Consider the following 20971-nt stretch of genomic DNA (forward strand, 5'->3'; position numbering starts at 1 on the left):
GGTATCATATCACAATTTCTGGCCCAATCCATATGTTCAAGCATATTCCATATGTCATGCATTTTAGTCTGGTCATTTTGGTCGAAATAAATGGCCAACCTCAAGAAAATTGCAACAGAATTAATTCATACTTTATGTTATTTGGTAGCATATCAGCTTTCAGGAAAAAAAAGTCTACCAAAATCAACTCATGGGAATGACCTCTCTCAAGGTCACAAGATATAGGCCTATATAATTCGTATTTTCGTATTCTTGGATATTTGTAGGAAGGAAGAGATTCAAATTTATTATAGTTTTCTTTCTAATATAACTAAATTAAAGAACTATCTGGGTATACAACTTTTATTTACTTCATAAAAAATATCACAGGGATAATTTAATTCATTATAATAATTCAAGGTCAAATAGAGGACATATATGAAGAGTGGCCGAGAAGTTAAATGTTGCCATAGATTTTCAAATATTGGAATGAAATCATACATATTATATTCAAATATAAGATAATCACAGTTCATATATCATTTTAAGAACTTAATGTACTAACAAATCACCTAATTGTGTGTGTGTGTGGGGGGGGGGGGGGGGGGTGCAGTCATACATAGCCATTAATGATTGTAGCCAGTGGCAGTCTGAGGTAACAATGAGCAAGCCTCCAAGCCTCCGACTGAAATATTTGCTATTTTATGTTATTTGGATGCAAATTTTGACGTTTATATAATTCAAAGACAATGGATGATTTTGATAAGTCAAGTGTCGTTCAGTGCAAGTTTTACAATTTCGTACTAGTAATACTGTTTTGTCCGTAGAAACGGGTCGTGGCAGAATGTTCCTTTGATTGAGACTCTGCCCGAATTGTGACTCGCGAACAAGGGGAAATGAATATCATATGTTCCAGTATACTTGTTTTAGATTTGAAAGAACATTATTACCAAACTATTGTCGCATAAATCCCAACTTTTATAAACTCCGATGCTTATTCACAACTACTGATAGTTGAACACTCATTCGTTTAAGTAAGTATATTGGTTGCATATTTCAGAAGTTAAATTTGTTGTTGTTGTATAATGCCGCACTCAGCAATATTCCAGCTATATGACGGCGGCCAGTAATTAATCGAGTCTGGACCAGACAATCCAGTGATTGACATCATGAGCAGCGATCCACGCAATTGGGATCGATGACATGCATCAACCAAGTCAGCGAGTCTGACCACCGTTAGTTGTCGCCTTTAACGACAAGCACAGTCGCCTTTTACGGCAAGTATATATGATACTGTGATGTTGTTGTGCTAGATGTAAATAATATAACGTAGCTGTAGTTTCGAAAGATAATCCAGTAATAAAACACTTACAGAATAATGATTATCTTTAATGTCAATTATATCATGTATGCTATTTCTCATATCACTTTAATACATTGTAATTTGTATGTGTATCATGTTTGGGAGAGGCATTCAGATGAGCAAAATTTGGTTGTTTGCCAATCCCTCAACTTTATGGAAATAAATATGTTAATGTCATAAATAACTGGAACTTGGTAACGCATGGCCTGGGTAGTTGGCCGACTATAGTCTATTCTGGTGAAAGGGGCCCCGGCGAGACTCATGTCACCCGGTTATCTATAATCCTGTCGCTGATATGCTGAGTGAACACAGGCTATACTGACTATAGATTCATTTATTTTAGTGAGCAAATCTATTCAATTTGAGTATAAGTACAAGATAATCATAGACTATTGCATAGCATAGCAATATGGCAAACGCTCAAGTGACACCTGAGTGAGTGAGTTGGGTTTGACGCCGCTTTTGACATTATTCCAGTTATATCACGATGTGTCAGCTTAATGTGGGAGAAAAACCGAAATGATGCAGGTCACAGACGTTTACCACTTCGGTGAAACCCACGAGCACGGGTATGGTGCTGACAAACCTAGAAACATAATTGGGGCGAACCGGGATTCGAACCCACAATCATAGGATTCTTGGGTGCCCAAGGGACGCAACTCTGCACAGCGAATCGCGGCGCCTTAGACGATTGGGCAACCTGTGCCCCCGAGAGCAATCTCATTAAAATCAGATCTTAGTTCTCACTAGCGAGTGCAAAGATTTGATTTTAATGAGATTGCCCCGAGGGACACCAAAATGGGCTTCACGCATTGCACCCATGTGGGAAATCGAACCCGGGCCTTCGGCGAATAAACACACAAGTGCCTCGCTGTATTCCAAACAATCTTTGGGGACAGTATTTGGTCTACTCCTGCTACAAATTTAGTTTCAAGTCAAGAAACGGAGACAGAATCCACTGGCGCTGTTGTCTGAGATCATGCCGTTCCAGAATGGTAGCCGTAATTCTGAAAGATGAAAAATGTCTTACAGCATCGTGCCAAAAGAGAGTAAAGTTGTTTAAATTCCCATATATTTCAAGTAATTACATCTGCATTTGCTGAATTGTCCTGGTTCCTTTTTTCACCAATTTCCCAGACAAAAAAAAGTTACAAGCCGGTTAAAAGAGTTAATTTTGTGACTTTAAACAGTAAAACAAATGCACTCAAGACGAGAAATGTCAATATCGGGTGTTTTAGAAAAAGGTAACTTGTTCCGATATCAATATTGTCAAGATTGGTTGTAAAACGTAATGAATTTAATGAATTGCAAATTACGTACGCATTACGCAAATGATAATACATCATGTCACTCATGGGCTTCCATACATTTTTATTTCATCAAGGAGGGTCCACTTTTCGATATAATTTTTCACATAATTATGTTTCTAATAATTGTAACAATGTTGGATGAATTGAAATTGTAATTGTCAACTTACCAAGAAATAATACGGCTCCGTTATCGTTGTTCTTTTTCTGAATATTTTCCAAGGCAGTAGCAGGATCACTACGAAATATCTCTCTTTGCGAGCTCTTCTTGATGTACGGCGGCCCGTAGATGCCATATTCTCCACGTTGGTTTTAACTTTTTTGATGCGGGAATTAACCATTTTCCCGAAGGTTGATTTTGGTAGACTTTTTAATACAAACTCAAATACATTCAATTAAAAGGAAACAGTCGTAAAATATTCTGTTGCAATTTTCTTGAGGTTAACTTACAGAATGACCAGACTATTTGGGCAATTAGACTATTACATATGATCTGACATATTCTTCCTGTTGTGTTTCATACCTTCTGTTCAACAGTAGTGACTTGTGTAGGAGGGCCACCTCCACCAGTTCTCACACTCTCCTTCCTCCTTGTCACCTCCTTCTTCTTGGCTGCAGCCCTGAGGTCCTGCCATTTCTTTTTCAGCTGAGGCACAGTCCTTACCTCCGTGTTATTGGTGTTGATCCTGTAAACAAAAATTATTTCAAAATTATATAATATGTTTTTCTCGATGTCACCCATGATTGACAATTGCCTTGGCGTTTTTTATTCCTAATCACTGAGCCGGACATTTAGGAAATTTACGTTTAGTCTATATACAATTTGTTTTATAATGTGAAAATAGTGATACTTCCGCGACCTCTTATATGTGTGCATACATGTATATGCACTTATGCACAATATTTCAGATATGTATCCCTAGCAATAACAATAATTCCCACCTTTTCAAATTTTGCACTAACAAATAAAGATAGGCCTCTTGCAAGTTCAAGTAGATCTACAGTCACCTTTTATCGCTATGTGTTTCCTTCCGCATAACAACAAGCCCGATAACTCTAAATGGCATAGGTCTATCACTTCCAAATAAAACACATCCTTCATATGACAGATGTGGGTTCAATGCCGTGAAATGCACTCACTTTGTCAGAATATCCTCCCATATCTTCTTTTTCCGATTTTTTGTGAAAAAGAAGAAAACGATGAAAACAACACATCTGAATTGCTGCCAACTTCTTCTGTAAGAATTTCGAGTTCTGTGGCCGAAAAGTTTCTCTTCCTCGATTTCTTGTCGCAAATGTCCTCCATTTTACTGCGCTTCGTCGTCTGCTCAGAGCACCTGCCACGGTATACAACTTTAGTGCGGATTTTCCTACCTCACAAAGTGAAAGAGCTCCAATCGTATTTTTTACGTGCGTGTAAGTTGGCCGAGGTAACGCTAGTTTTAGTGTAGTTTTGTGAAACAGTCTTAGACTATGGCGTAAACATTGCGCAAATATGGCGTAAAATCTACGAGCGTGTAAATTTACGACTGCTTTGTGAAACGGTACCCTGGTATCTATAATTTATGTGATGACTTAACATGTGAGAACTGGTCTCAGTGATGAAATATGTCTTATTGTTGACAAGAATAGTTATGCAGAGTTGCATAAATTTACTGTGAATCTTTCCACGAATGGAATCTATGCCTCTTACCACCATGTGCTACCATTGATCATCGGATTCACCAAAGGGTTAAACATGTTCCATCTGTATTGCCTTGGGATTTACTTCCACATTAACCATGGTCTAGTGAAAGGTTTACACGATGGTTATGATAATCGAAAGACGAACTTGCTCGACAATATTGTCATCAATATAGCAATTAGCAAATATCTGAACGTTTAAACGCTGCTTGATTATGTTGCAGACTGTCCCTATGGCGACAACACGTCGACTGGCCCATGTGCCTATAGCAACTGTATCACTTCCGGTCCCGACTACATTGGAAGGTGTTGTGACACTTGTCGCAATTTTACGTCACAATCTACCACAACTACAACAACTACTACTGTACCAACAACTACCACAACTACTACAACTACTACTGCACCAACAACTACCACAAATACATCAACAACTACTACAACGACTGCCACAGCTACACCAACAACTGTCACAACCACTACTGTACCAACAACTACAATAACTTCACTAACATCTACCATAACTGCACCAATAACTACAAATTTACCAACTACCACAATTACATCAACAACTAGCACAACTACACAAACAACTACCACTTTACCAACTACCTCTACTACCCCAATAACTACCACAATTACACCAACAACTACCACAACTGCAACAACTACACCAACAACTACCACTACTCCCCCACCAACTACCACAACTCTCCCAACAACTACCACAACTACACAAACAACTACCACATCTACACCAACAACTATCACAACTACACAAACAACTACCACTTTACCAACTACCACTACTACCCAAATAACTACCACAATTACACCAACAACTACCACAACTTTAACAACAACTACCACTACTCCCCCAACAACTACCACATCTACACAAACAACTACCACACCTACAAAAACAACTACCACAACTGCATCAAAAACCACCACAATTACACCAACAACTACCACAACTGAACCAACAACTACCACTACTACCCCAATAACTACCACTACTAAACAAACAACTACCACATCTACACCAACAACTATCACAACTACACTAACATCTACCACAACTGCACTCAAAACTACCACAATTACACCAACAACTGCCACAACTGTAACAACAACTACACCAACAACTACCACTACTACCCCAATAACTACCACAATTACACCAACAAATACCAAAACTGCAACAACAACTACACCAACAACTACCACTACTCCCCCAACAACTACCACTACTCCCCCAACAACTACCACAACTACACAAACAACTACCACATCTACACCAACAACTACCACAACTACACAAACAACTACCACATCTACACAAACAACTACCACAGCTACACCAACAACTATCACAACTACACTAACATCTACCACACCTACACAAACAACTACCACAGCTACACCATCAACTAGCACAACTACACAAACAACTACCACTGTACCAACAACTACCACAACTACTACAACTACTACTGCACCAACAACTACCACAAATACATCAACAACTACTACAACGACTGCCACAGCTACACCAACAACTGTCACAACCACTACTGTACCAACAACTACAATAACTTCACTAACATCTACCATAACTGCACCAATAACTACAAATTTACCAACTACCACAATTACATCAACAACTAGCACAACTACACAAACAACTACCACTTTACCAACTACCACTACTACCTCAATACCTACCACAATTACACCAACAACTACCACAACTGCAACAACAACTACCACTACTCCCCCAACAACTACTACAGCTGCAACAACAACTACCACTACTCCCCCAACAACTACCACACCTACACAAACAACTACCACAACTACAGCAAAAACTACCACAATAACACCAACAACTACCACAACTGCAACAACAACTAACACTACTACACCAATAACTACCACTACTAGACAAACAACTACCACATCTACACCAACAACTATCACAACTACACTAACATCTACCACAACTGCACCAAAAACTACCACAATTACACCAACAACTACCACACCTACAAAAACAACTACCACAGCTACACCAACAACTGTCACAACCACTACTGTACCAACAACTACAATAACTTCACTAACATCTACCATAACTGCACCAATAACTACAACTTTACCAACTACCACAATTACATCAACAACTAGCACAACTACACAAACAACTACCACTTTACCAACTACCTCTACTACCCCAATAACTACCACAATTACACCAACAACTACCACAACTGCAACAACTACACCAACAACTACCACTACTCCCCCACCAACTACCACAACTCCCCCAACAACTACCACAACTACACAAACAACTACCACATCTACACCAACAACTATCACAACTACACAAACAACTACCACTTTACCAACTACCTCTACTACCCCAATAACTACCACAATTACACCAACAACTACCACAACTTCAACAACAACTACCACTACTCCCCCACCAACTACCACAACTCTCCCAACAACTACCACAACTACACAAACAACTACCACATCTACACCAACAACTATCACAACTACACAAACAACTACCACTTTACCAACTACCACTACTACCCAAATAACTACCACAATTACACCAACAACTACCACAACTTTAACAACAACTACCACTACTCCCCCAACAACTACCACATCTACACAAACAACTACCACACCTACACAAACAACTACCACAACTGCATCAAAAACCACCACAATTACACCAACAACTACCACAACTGAAACAACAACTACCACTACTACCCCAATAACTACCACTACTAAACAAACAACTACCACATCTACACCAACAACTATCACAACTACACTAACATCTACCACAACGTCACCCAAAACTACCACAATTATACCAACAACTGCCACAACTGCAACAACTACACCAACAACTACCACTACTCCCCCAACAACTACCACTACCCCCCCAACAACTACCACAACTACACAAACAACTACCACATCTACACCAACAACTACCACAACTACACAAACAAATACCACATCTACACAAACAACTACCACAGCTATACCAACAACTATCACAACTACACTAACATCTACCACACCTACACAAACAACTACCACAGCTACACCATCAACTACCACAACTACACCAACAACTGTCACAACCACTACTCCCCCAACAACTACCACAGCTACACCAACAACTGTCACAACCACTACTGTACCAACAACTACAATAACTTCACTAACATCTACCCCAACTGCACCAATAACTACAACTTTACCAACTACCAGAATTACATCAACAACTAGCACAACTACACAAACAACTACCACTTTACCAACTACCACTACTACCTCAGTACCTACCACAATTACACCAACAACTACCACAACTGCAACAACAACTACCACTACTCCCCCAACGACTACCACAGCTGCAACAACAACTACAACTACTACACCAATAACTACCACTACTAGACAAACAACTACCACATCTACACCAACAACTATCACAACTACACTAACATCTACCACAACTGCATCAAAAACTACCACAATTACACCAACAACTACCACAACTGCAACAACAACTACCACTACTACACCAATAACTACCACTACTAGACAAACAACTACCACATCTACACCAACAACTATCACAACTACACTAACATCTACCACAACTGCACCAAAAACTACCACAATTACACCAACAACTACCACAACTGCAACAACAACTACACAAACAACTACCATTACTTCCCCAACAACTACCACAGTTACACCAACAACTACTACAACTGCACCAACAACTTCACCATCAACTACAACTACTCACCCAGCAACCTCAACTACTACACCAACAACTATAACAACTATACCAGCTTCCACTACAACTTCACCAACTACCAGAACTACACCAACTACTATCACAACAACTTCCACTAGTTCACCAACAACTACAACTAAACCAACGACTTCTCCTACTATGCAATTAACTACAACTACGCCAACTACAACGCCAACTACCACAACTACATCAACAATTCCTACAACAGCCAGCTCAACACAAAGTTCTTCACCTCCATCAAAACAAGCTACCAGGACAAGAATAGTGTCCAGCACAGCTACAGTCATGGCAGCACCTACATCCACAACTTTAGGCTCATCTCCTCCTACCATGACAGTCAATGCTCTCAGTGGTGAGTACACAAATTACAAAGAGTTACAAATTACCCCTACAAACCATGCTTGTCATTAACGTGACACAATTGGATCGGGTGGTCGATGACTTGTTTGATTGTATGTTAAAGTACCCTTAAGGTATGGACCCTTGTTCATCCCATCAGTTGCCGATCTGTCTGCCCTGGAGTCGATTAATCACAGTGACAGTTTTAAATATTGCTGACTTCATCATAAAACGGAAACAAACACATGTTAAGAATAAAGAATATGGAGACAGAAAAGTCTTGGAAACAGTGATTACCGCTGTCTTTCTGACTTTCACAGAAACTTGTACTACTTCCTTCAAGGAAATCATTCATTTTTGCATTTACATTAATTAAAAATAAAAATAATCAGTATTATCAGGTAGTGAATTGTATGAAGTATTCGTTTGTTTCCAGATGAAATAATCATCATAGGGGCGAGCTCCGCTTTCGGTCTCGGGATAATTGTCATCCTCATTGCGCTCATCGTCTTTGTCAAAAGGTGCGTACAGTTATTTTACTTCAAGAGTTAATCTACATAAATGTGTTGGAAATGTGCTTCTTCGTGCTTGTGTTGGCATATGCCGTAGTTCCTGTAGATGTCGGGGACAGGGTGTGCTTGCACAGAACTAGGAACCACTTGCACAAATCGATGTCAGGCTTCGACTATCAAATTTATAAGAGAAGTCATCTTAATATTTAATCCTGCTAGTTTAACCACTCGTTGTGCTAAAAATGTAACTCTTTGTACTGGGCGTTGTCCACAAACACGAATAGACAGACGGTAGTTGACTGCGATCGGATGGCACTACACATGGCACTGTGTGAAGTTTGTTTGTGAAGCATTATTGCTTTCAACAAAATTAACATAAACAGAAGTGTTTATTACCTTTTTATTTCTCAAAACAAACTTTGGAAGTACATGTCTCCATGACCTCCTCCGCTTGCTGTCAAAAAGCAATTGAACCAGTTTAGTAAGCCTTAGACGTCAGAGGCACTTGTGAATACTCCACAAACAAAACTACAGCCAAATAGTTCATTCCAACAATTAATATTGTTCTGGTGTGATTTCCAAACTGATTAATATCATAATCGGTATCGGAGCTGAATTGTGCAATCAGTAAATAATCACTTAAGATCAATGAATAATCAATAACTTATACTGAAGCACAAGGCAAAACGATGGGTTACATACGTGGGAGCGGCCCTTTAATGAATGTGTGTGCTCACACGAATGTTCAGGATCTTGTCACTGTCGATGGTCATGAAACAGTCCAGTGTTCAGATAGGTATACAATTCCCACTTGACAAGAAGATTAAAATTCGTTAAAGATCTCGAACAGTCCTCTGTCGCTTGTAACAGATAGCCTTCTAGAAACTGTAATAATGTCAAAGAGTACACAATCAGACAAATTTCCGCTATCTTAAGTCTGTGATAATTTGGATTAATGTGTGTGTCCCTTATTTCAGAGGCATTTGCAGAATGGGGACAGAACGAAAACCTCCGCCAACACGAACCGGAGACTTGGATTACATGGCTCCGCCTCTAGGAGTGTCTTCAAGGGGGTTCTCCTCATACTCAACACGTTTTAATGCTGGTCGATTAACCTAGGCAATAATACCCAGTACAGTTCATCCCACTCATACCCAATCATAGTTTTAAGCAACGACATTGACTTGACTTTTGAAACTGGTCTACAGACTTACCCACCTTCAAATATTGAAATAAAAAGTAGTCGGGTCCTATTTGTTCGCCTGACATTTATTGTCAATTTCTGGAAATGATGTGCGATATTACCAATCATATGTATTTTTCACCACTGTTCCTCCCATATCAATTAGTCTGTTGATCTGATTAGATGTTGGTTTATTTATTTAAAAGTGTATGTTATTCAGTCAAAATGACATGAAATATTTGACCATTTTCATTCATAATCGTTACAGCTCACTTATTACCACAGGCCAATCAGCGTGTCATACTTACATATACCTTTTTACATTCCTGGTATCATCATTGATTTTCAGAGATCCATTCATAGACTTATTATTCTCTTGCGTTGACGTTCTATATTGACAATATGTGGTCAGATATATTTCTCGTTGACCTCTTTACTGTTCATATCGCACAGTTCACAAACCGATTTACTACAACATATAAACGAAACCAGTTTCTATGAGTCAGAGTGTTAGGTGTATATCGCTTTTGTAACGTTCTTGATGTACTTTCTTCATGACTTACAAAATTTGAGAACTTTATGGCATGTACTCAATCATGAAGGGAGGTTTGCAAGTGTAAATAAACATATGTATATTTTATTTACCTTTCCATTAATTTTTTGTACTATTGTGTAAATAAACTTAAAATGCGGCTGAAAATCGTTATATGTTATCTAATACATGTATATTCATTGTCTTTTACTTGTTTTTTGCAAATTGTAAAAGAGTAGTTCTGTGAAAGATGGGCCGTAATCTCTACCAACTTATTAGTAAACTACTTATCCACATAGGCAACTTACTAACCAATTTGCAAATATTTACGAACTGGTTAGTAACGTCTACTAACATGTTAGTGTCTCTGTGGACAGTGAAATTCGCTAAGTTTAAAAAAATCAAATATTGTTCACATTAATTTAATCACAAGGGTAATGTTTATTATGTTTGTGTTCAAAATACTGGAGGTGAGGTGAGGTGAATTTGGGTTTAATAAGATTATTGCACTTATATAGCGACGCGCGCACGCGCGCGCGTGTGTATGTGTGTGTGTGTGTGTGTGTGTGTGTGTGTGTGTGTGTGTGTGTGTGTGTGTGTGTGTGTCTGCATGTACTAGTCCGGACTGATGCTGATTTATAGTGCTAGCTCACTGAGATACCATGCCGCAGTTTTAACATGACTACCCCACTCAGTATACTGACTCCGTATACTGACTCCGAGCCGACCAGTCCTTGTTTTAATCCCTTAATGCCGAGCGCCAGACAGGGTAACAACAAGTACCATCTTTTAACGTCTTTTGGTATGACGCGGCCGGGGATCGAATCCCGGACCTTCCGCTCTCCGGGCGGACACTCTACCACTAGACCACGGAGGCGGTAATACTATAGGCCTAAATTGGCACATGCACCTGGGTTATATACTTTGGGGTTTTCTCAACGTCTCTGTAATGAAACTGAAATGATGTTCAAAGCAGCGAAAAACTTGCTCACTCAGTCACTTCAAGTGCAGAGCGGACATGGAGGGAAAAAGATTAAGTAATTGTATGCAATAAGATTTGGCTTGACAATGAGTAAATATGTAATCAACGGCTACCGAATGTGGAAAGAGAAGTGCAATATGGCGGTTCTTAAACAAAAGTGACAAAACCCTTTCGATATTCAAGAAATCGCTGCAAAAAAACATAGTCCTTTGCTTGATTTCGAATATATCATGAACATGTGTTTACAATGTGTGAAGCGGCGATAAACCAAGCTGGCTCGCATAAGGAGAATCTGCTCTTCAGCAATATCCTGTCTAGCTCAGAGTACAGTGGCGGATCCTGGAGTTGAAACAAGGAGGTTTGCAGCAGGAACCGACAACATTCATTATCAGCTCCTGAAACACTTGCCCGATTCAAATTTTGAAACACTACTTAACATATTTGATGAAATATGGACAACTGGAAATTTTCCGCCTTTGTGGCATAATGCCATTATCATTCCAATACCCAAGCATACCTGGGATCACACTGATCCACCCAATTACCGTTACATATTATTAACTAGCAGTGATTGTAAAACCATGGAGCACATGGTCAACAATCGATTAGTCTGGTAGTTGGAGACCAATAATCTCCTGAGTAACATCCAGTGTGGGTTAAAAAAACAGAAGTACCATTTATTATTTGGTGCGTTTAGAATCATTTATAAAAAAAACATTATCAACAAACAAAATGCTGTATCCATCTTTTTCGACCCAGAGACCATTTCAGATACGAGTGGGCTCTGCCCTGTGTGATTATTTCGATCAAGATGAGTGCGTCGCTCAAGGCAGCATCCGATCTGTCAAACTTTTTAGCATCAAACTTCATAGTCTCACTAAAGTATTAAACGCTTGTGTTATGGGACACCTTTTGTGGATGATTTCAGCATTTCATGCCGTGGTAAGGATATGCAGAGAAAGACAACTACAACTATGTGTTTGCAAATTTCAAAAATGGGCCAACGAAGCCCGTGATTTCAACAGTTGTACATACTATTGGTATGCCAAAATAAGTTTTTCAAATTTGCTTTTAAATATAACTTTATATTCATGACTCACCTGTTTAAATCAACGTGTTCCCGTCGTCATATGGCTGAAAGTCACCCGACAGTCACGATCTGCTTCCCATCAAACGTCTCCAAATATGGAAGATTTACGGTAGTCATTTTTGTAAATGATACCTAGTGCGACTGATTAATGTCTACAGCGTCCGAGTGGGATGAGTAGGAGTAGCATATGGCATTCATGGTCAGTAACTGGAATGGTATCAAAAAGTAAAGCAGTGCCGATGGCACATACATATTGCAGGATAAAGAAACCGATTGGCTTGAAATACAGAATGCATTGCAAAGTATATCCGTAGTTAACTTGGATGTAGCATGTTTGGACTAAATACACAAAATATTAACAAATCTAAGAACTTCATCTAATGCATGGTCAATTTATACGCCCACTATAAGAGTGGGTGACCGAGTGGCCGCTTTTAGCAATATTCCAGTAATATTACGGAGGGGGACACCAGAAATGGGCATCACACATTGTACCCATGTCAGGAATCTAACCCGGGTCTTCGGTGTGACGAGCGAACGCTTTAACCACTAGGCTACCCGACCGCCCTTCACATGTTACATGGCCTTAAAAATGAAAAAAATGGGTTTTGTCGCTTCTATTTACACAATCACACCAGGAGACATCCTTGAAAAGTCTCATTATATTACTAAATAGAAGCATGGATGAGCTAGCTTCGTTACGAGTTACAGGATGACGGTTACCTTTTGTGTGACCTACATGCACCACCGCCCAGCCAAAAAGGAGAATGCGTTTCCTGAGAGAGTGAGACCTTTTCCTTATGCAGAAAAGAGGAAGTGTTTTCTGAGTGAGTTCAGTGAGGAAAGTAACAAGTGAGCGGTTCGTAAAGAATAAACCACGTGATCAGTTGTACACGTTGTGCATGGCATATACACTAGAGATGTCATTACTGTCCTTGCCGCGGGATTTCCGATACGTACGAGACGGTAAAAGTCTTACGATCCCAATCCTCTATTGGTCAAGATCATTATTTGACGTGTCATGAACTTATCGTTACTGTCATTAACCAGGGTTTATACTCTGTGAGTTTTTGAATGACTCGTACGAGATGCATGAGACGTTCATTATAAATGGCAAACAAATAGTTGATAATATAATTTCATACCTAATGAAATATTCACTTTGCCAACTTAAAACTTTAAAACAATAGCCAACAGCAAACATGCAAATGTATCCTTCTATGCATATCACTGTGGGGTCCAGTTTTGGGTAACACAAGAATTTTACACATATTTTCATTGTGACGCTACCAAACAATCATTAAGTACAATACTCCATAGTCGCAATGGCAATGTTAACTAATGCTCTCTTTGTATTCATTTCAATCTAAACCAGGATATAAATTTTACATCTGTGTCCCTTCTGTGCACATCACTTTAGGAGCCAGTATTGGATGACACAAGCACGTGACATATTCATATTGTGACGCTATCAAACAAACATAGTCGCAAGGGCAATATCAAAGACACTCCTTTTGTATACATTTCAATCTCAGCAAGGATATAAATTTCAAGTCATGACTGATCATGAGAAGAGTACAAAGTAAACACTACGCTGTCGCTCAGTGGAGGAAATTTGCTAACCGATTTCAAGAATACATCCTGGTTAAATGTTGAAATGCAGTCTGACCCGAAAAAGGATTTTGAGAAAATGAAGATTCTTATTCTGCTAACGTTAAGCCAGTTTGGATTGTGCCAAGACAGTGAGTACAAACATATATTATGAAACATGTCGTTTACGTTTAGTAACCTATGGCATGCCAATATATTGGGATATAGTTTTTGCGTTTAAGCTAATGTGTAAAGAAGGGTTTACTGATGCCCATTAAGATATACTTTTTGTGAATTATCTCAATTTGATGGCAAATAAACGCCGCACAAAACGTTCCATAAAACATAAGAAATTTCAACGGAAGGCAAATTGCATTGTACGATATCAGACTTTATCAGAAACATGTGTTTAAAGTCAGCGTATCCTGTCCCACTTGTGGCACCCGTCACTCGTAAGTTACTCGTCACCCAGATGTCATTTATATGGTCTTTCACTGTCAGATATGTCCATTGCATCCATTTGGTATTTCGCGGTTTCAATACACACCCCAAATATCATTCATACAATCTCTCATGGTCATTAAGTAAGGATAAGATATATGGATGAACGACTTCTTTAATACAATTAGGAGCGACGTTTTGGTGTAGGTTCTAACAAGGTTATCAAGCATTTAGTCAGATGAAACACTTGCTTGATAACAAGCTCTCATAGAATCTCACGGTCAGGTATTTTGGTTTTATCTGATTTATTTATTATGTCAGTGTTTCAGTGATATGAGGTAGAATGGGTTTAACGTCGAGTTCAAGATTATTACACTCAGAGTGTATAGCAACGCACATGCACGCGTGTGCATGTGGTGGTTTGTTCCAGTGCTAGCCTACGGAAATACCATGCCACAGTTTAACATGGATAACTCACTCAAACTCCGAGCCAACCAGTCCATGTTTTATCCCCTTAATGCCGAGTGCCAGCCAGGGTGTCAACAAGTATAGATATGGATTTGTTAACACCACAGATGGCAAAATGACAGTTGCCTGTAATCGAGGCTGGATTAGACAAAACCAGTGTGATAAGGTGTGTTTTGCCTTGAACTGATATTACGTCAAAGAACTCGTACGTAAGCTTCTACGTACTTTAACTTTTAAATATGAGGGCAAAACTATACCTCATTACACTTCACATGGGGTTTGAGCAAACTTTAATTTTTAATCATATTTGTATGTACGTGCATGAAATTGACATATTAGCTTCTACATACCAGCAGACATCATGGTTATCAGCTACCTACACTTTGTCCTTGTTGAATACAATGTCATGATGAAGTGTCTCGTTTGTTTACAGGCCACCGTCGCATGGTTGGTTAGTTTGTTGTTTAATGCCGCACTCAGCAATATTCCAGCTGTATGATGGCGGTCTGCAAAATATTCGAGTCTGGACCAGACAATCCAGTGATTAATAGCATGGACATCGATCCACGTAAATGGGATCGATGACATGCATCAACCAAGTCAGCGGGCCTGACCACCCGATCCCATTAGTTGCCTCTTATGACAAGCAAAGTCGCTTTTTACAACAAGCATGGGTTGCTGAGGACCTATTCTACCCCGTCGCATGGCAAGAGAACTGTTTTTCGGCGTCAGGCAATAAATACTTACTATTTTTATGAAAATTGTGTGAATGACAGGTGCTCCCGATCGAGCAGGTCATACTCACCCCTTTCGCGAATTCCAGGGATCATCACTTATTTCTAGTGGTCCATTATTATAATTTTGTATATTGTCCTCTACGCCCAATGGATTCTTCTTCGGCGGATAATCAACATTTACATTTTATAAGTTACAGAATGTACATGTTATTTCATGACTTCATTGTATTACATTTCACATAAGTGTTCCTGTTGATGTGAATGTTTTATCAACAGCAAACTGCGTTTATTATATGTTGGATTTTGCAAAGTGTGATTAATATTCGCATCGGTTGACTACATTTAATATTATCAGTAGACTGACTCCACGATTATACATCAGGGCAAAAGTAAAGTACTCCTCATACCTCTCAACTTCAGATGTCATTCAGCGTTAAGTACATGTGACGTATTTACAAAGAACATAACTTCATCTATTGTAAATATTGTTAATGTCCATATGTGATGGGCGTAAAGTAAAGTTAATGTTTCTGTGAATCATTTTACATTTGCCAAATATTCATGACATACAGCCACGCGCTTTTAGTCTTGTGACTTCACATATGGTCAGATTATACATTTTCTCGACGCGAATAGATGAAAGATTGCTGATGCGGCGTTACTCTTGTGGCCTGGAACTTGCACCAGGTTGATTCTGTATGGTCCAAGAACATGCCCGGGTCACTGTGTATAGTTATTGATAAATCTACTCCAGTTCGTTTTAAAAATACTTTTAGATTTTCGCCTGAGCCTACATGTAGATATTGTCGTAAGTCAGGGTATATTAATTCCGAAGGTAAAAAGCTGGCTTCTTCCCGTAATGCTTTTGTAAATAACAGATCACAGCCTTGCGAGGTTCGGATAAAGAGGAGTTAGCTTTTTGTAGACCAGTAGTGAGATGAGTAGTTACCTTTTGTTGGTAATTGGTTTGTGTCAGCTAGCTATCATTCAAAAAATGAGTTTTGATGAGGAAATGAAATCCGCCAGATGTTCCTGCTAATAATAAATGGAAACCTTTTCCTCAAATTGTTCATCCAAATTCATATAAAAAACCATGTTTTGTGTTAGACACATGAAACTCGTTTGACAGGTCATTGGGATGTAAACAAAATTTTATCCCATTTGTTTTGACCTAATTTGCGGCATGATGTGGTTGAACATGCCATTTATGTAAAAAAGTTGGCAAACCTAATCCGAAAATCCCAAACGCACCTTTGAAACTCATACCGGCCTTTGAAGAACGTTTCAGAATTGTCATTATTGATTGTGTTGGTTCGTTGCCTAAACCTAGGTCAGAGGAGAATAATTACATGCTTACTATCATGTGTGCTTCCACAAGGTTTCCAGAGGCTATTCCTTTACGGAGAATTATGGCTTAGGTTATTGTTCAAGGCTTTGGTAAAGGTCTTCACTGAGGTTTGTTTGTCCAGGATTATTCAGTCAAATCATGGCTTTAATTTCATGTCATGTATTTTCCAGCAGCAGTAAGCCAAATTCAGGTTAAGTCTAGATCATATAATACTGAATTTCACAAAGCTTCTGAGAGACTCTTAAGAATATAACAAGGACTTACTGTCTTGAAACTGAGAAGGATTTTGAAAAAGATTTCAAACTGATAGTAAATCACCTGATGCACTTGAGCGTGTCTTTGCAGGGTCTTCATTAGACATTAAGGATTTTAAAGGCAAAGACAACATTATTGCTGGTGCAGTTGGAAGAATGTGATCAGTTTTGACTGCAAACATGATTTTGCATTTTTGTAAAATATCATAATTATCATGTCCAATGTTTTTGCACTTTATTTAGCAAAGAAAGTTATCGCTATGTTCAAACCTTCTTTCCCTGAAAGGGGAGAGTGTTATGGGGCAGTGTCATTAAGTGTTGAATCTGTTGTAATTGTATTTCATTGTTTCTGTAGAGATTCAGTGGAAGTTGATAACATATTGTTTTGACAACAAGTAGTTGTTAGGAATGCAGTACTTTCTAGCTATAGCAGTGGTGTGGAAGTTACTCTATTTGGATGCCCTTTGGAGTCAAGTGTAATATAGAATCTTCTGGAACAGCTAGACTTGTCCAGCACTGTATAGTACCTTCTAGAACATATTTGGACTATATACAAAGCGGCAAGCTGGTGCCTCAAGCATTTCACATTACATCACGACCAGCAGTTGTGTAAGGATGACTTTTTTACCCTGGATATCCAGCCTAGGCCTCACTTTGGAAGCTTGACCATTGTTATTGCTAGGTGAATATTATTGTCACTATTATGCTTCCATTACGTCGCTATATAAGTGCAATAATCTTGGACGCGACGTTAAACCCCATTTTACCTTACCTCACCTCATGCTTCCATTGTAATTGAACTGCCATTGAATTTTATACTGCCACACTATTGTAAAATACCATTGCAATACTTTGCAATAATTTCCATTTATAAGACACCTAGTTAATTTATACCATTTCTTTGCTGTTTGTTGGTTTCACACTGAATTCTTTTACGTTTAGATTGCAGGGTTATTATGCTAACCATCAGAAAGTAAACAAAAACAACAGTTTGGTGGAAATAAATGGGCAGAGTTTATTTCAAATTGGACAGTAGCTGGGAGCCTAGGGACCCAAAACCTATAGTGGGTGCCTTCCCGAAGGTACCTGGGCAACCCAAGCAAAGCAAAGGAAGCACACACCTACGATGATATCAACATTCACATCGATAGGGCCTCCTTAAGCACCGCAGCAAAAACCTAGTACACAAGCAGTGTACGCACATACAAATCAAAGTATTACCAGTAGGAGTGTCACACTGTCTGGTGATACTGAGAGTAGTTAACAGGTAGGGTATCACATACCCTGCTATTACTCTAGCGAAGCAAACTCAATGCAATAACAACAAGCTAAAGCATTTTGACCCCAGTCTCCCCGCCACCACTTCTTGTCTATACAAGAATGCCCCACCACATGTACCAGCAAGCCACCAGGTTTTCGGATTAATAAGCTAGAAAGCCAACATATGAATGGTATTCAAAGCATTTTCAATGCTGTCTTGCAAAATTGTAAAATTAAGTTCATTACCCAAATCAGAAAGGTGGATCCTATCATACACCGGGTCACGGTACATGCCAGATATTTGACTTGTTATGTCATGTTTAACCATAGTACCCGCTCGGCTACAAACAGCCACAGCGGCAAACCGATTGACCCTTTTGCACTTATGCTCAATAGCAGCATTATTCTTGGCCCCACGCCAGTGTAGTGTAGGAAGCATCTCTGGCCACATTAACTTGGTTTGGGGCATAAGCTTAGTGATAGCTTGAATATCCGCTTCTATAACAGAGCATAACTGTTTACCACTTCTATCGACAAGGTCATTGGACCCCAACTGTATAACAAGTGTTTTTTTTTGGGGGGGGGGGGGGGGGGGTGACCTCTGGATCTTTCGTCTGAGATATGGAATTATTTGCTGCCACTTCATCCCCCTTTTCCCAAGCCAAGTTATCCCTCCTCCAGGTTTTTCCAAAAACAGATGTAAACCTATTGGTCTTCCAACTGCCTTTCTGTGATCCCAGTACACAATCGATCAGCCGACTATCCAAATTTCTGTAAACATTTAAAGAATTTGATGACGAGATACTGAATTAAGCCAAATTGAGTCACTGGGCTAGTACTGTAGTGAAGAAACAGCTGAGGAGGTGATGGCTTCGGTCGAGTTGACATGTATGACCTCAAATTGTAAACAGCGCACGACGGAGTGCTAAGTTTGGCTATTTGCAGAGTTGGGCCATGACCAGTCTGATCAGTTTAAGAAAATCGTATTTTTAGAGTGATATCGTCATCTAGGACTGTGACATCACCAAACAGTTATCTGCTCTCATGTTTTGATCCTGACGGTGTGACCTCACTTACCCAGAGAAATCCAAAAAATGTAAGCGAGAACATGGCCTTGAACAAGCATGCTTCATAGCGTGATGAGCAGACATGCTGCAAACCGTGCATAACACTGCAAACACGTAAACGTCGTTTTTGTCCGTATTGGACGGAAAAATGACTAAAAATTCATTAAAATTGATTATTTGGAGAGCGTCTAGAAAGTGTCCAGAAAAGGGTCGAGTTTTTCAAGCGAAAAATGGACGGAAAAACGATGCTTTTTGCTCCGCCTTGTACAACTGTTAACGGCCAATCAGATGGCGCTGGTCCCCCGACGCACGTGATTCCTAAGGCTTCCTTTCGAAAGCTTTAGGTTTCGTATTTCTGGCATGCCTTACTCTAGTATCTGTCGCGCGTAGTGCAGCGAGATTTGCTGATATGTCAGTTTTAGGATATGTAACATGTTAATGGAATTCAGGCACGCGCCAAGAAGTCAAACGAAAAAATGTTACCAAGTTTATTGTGGTAACATATCCCTCGGCTATGAACAGTTACCCCTATCGGATAATGGGTTGTGTTTCATTTGGTTATAATAATAACTAATTTTTTAATGTGAAGATATACGGCTAGGACGAGAGGTCGGTCACATGACGTTCTTCGCGTGACTGTATTCTTGAAATGGCGTAAACACTGATCATGACTAAATTGTTTGGTAGTATGACAACATAGACACAATTTTATGGATAACAACTTCTTTATATAATTAATACTTTAATACAGTATCAAAGAAGTTGTTATCCATAAAATTGTGTCTATCTTGATCATGACTACTTCCACATTCCTGGGAAAAACCCTGGGAATTCTCTGGTACGAATTCATACAGAAGCGTGGTTGCATGTAAGGATACCCTCGCTACAACACACCCCAGAGAAAAAAAAACGAAAAAAACATCCAAACTATCGTATTGACAATCTACAGCAATCTATGAATT

At 39.2% G+C, this 20971-nt stretch overlaps 2 protein-coding genes across 2 annotated transcripts in view; both read left to right on the top strand.

Moving 5' to 3' along the window:
* The first annotated feature begins 3944 nt into the window (after positions 1 to 3944).
* LOC139458627 (mucin-2-like) lies at positions 3945 to 10746 on the top strand. The gene is made up of 4 exons (XM_071240050.1): positions 3945 to 4065; positions 4557 to 8558; positions 8982 to 9066; positions 10035 to 10746. Exons 1-4 carry the CDS (start codon positions 3945 to 3947, stop codon positions 10174 to 10176), a joined length of 4350 nt encoding a protein of 1449 aa, XP_071096151.1. The 3' UTR covers positions 10177 to 10746.
* Positions 10747 to 14501: 3755 nt separating this feature from the next.
* The window catches only part of LOC139458628 (uncharacterized), a 43729-nt gene continuing 37259 nt past the window's right edge, over positions 14502 to 20971 (top strand). The window contains exon 1 of the mRNA XM_071240051.1: positions 14502 to 14586. Within this exon, the coding sequence (XP_071096152.1) occupies positions 14502 to 14586 (85 nt within the window). The remainder of the gene's footprint in view (positions 14587 to 20971) is intronic.

Source organism: Haliotis cracherodii, unplaced genomic scaffold (assembly GCF_022045235.1).
Source record: "Haliotis cracherodii isolate W230 unplaced genomic scaffold, xgHalCrac1.p SCAF_13, whole genome shotgun sequence".
NCBI classification, from domain to species: Eukaryota; Metazoa; Mollusca; class Gastropoda; order Lepetellida; family Haliotidae; genus Haliotis; species Haliotis cracherodii.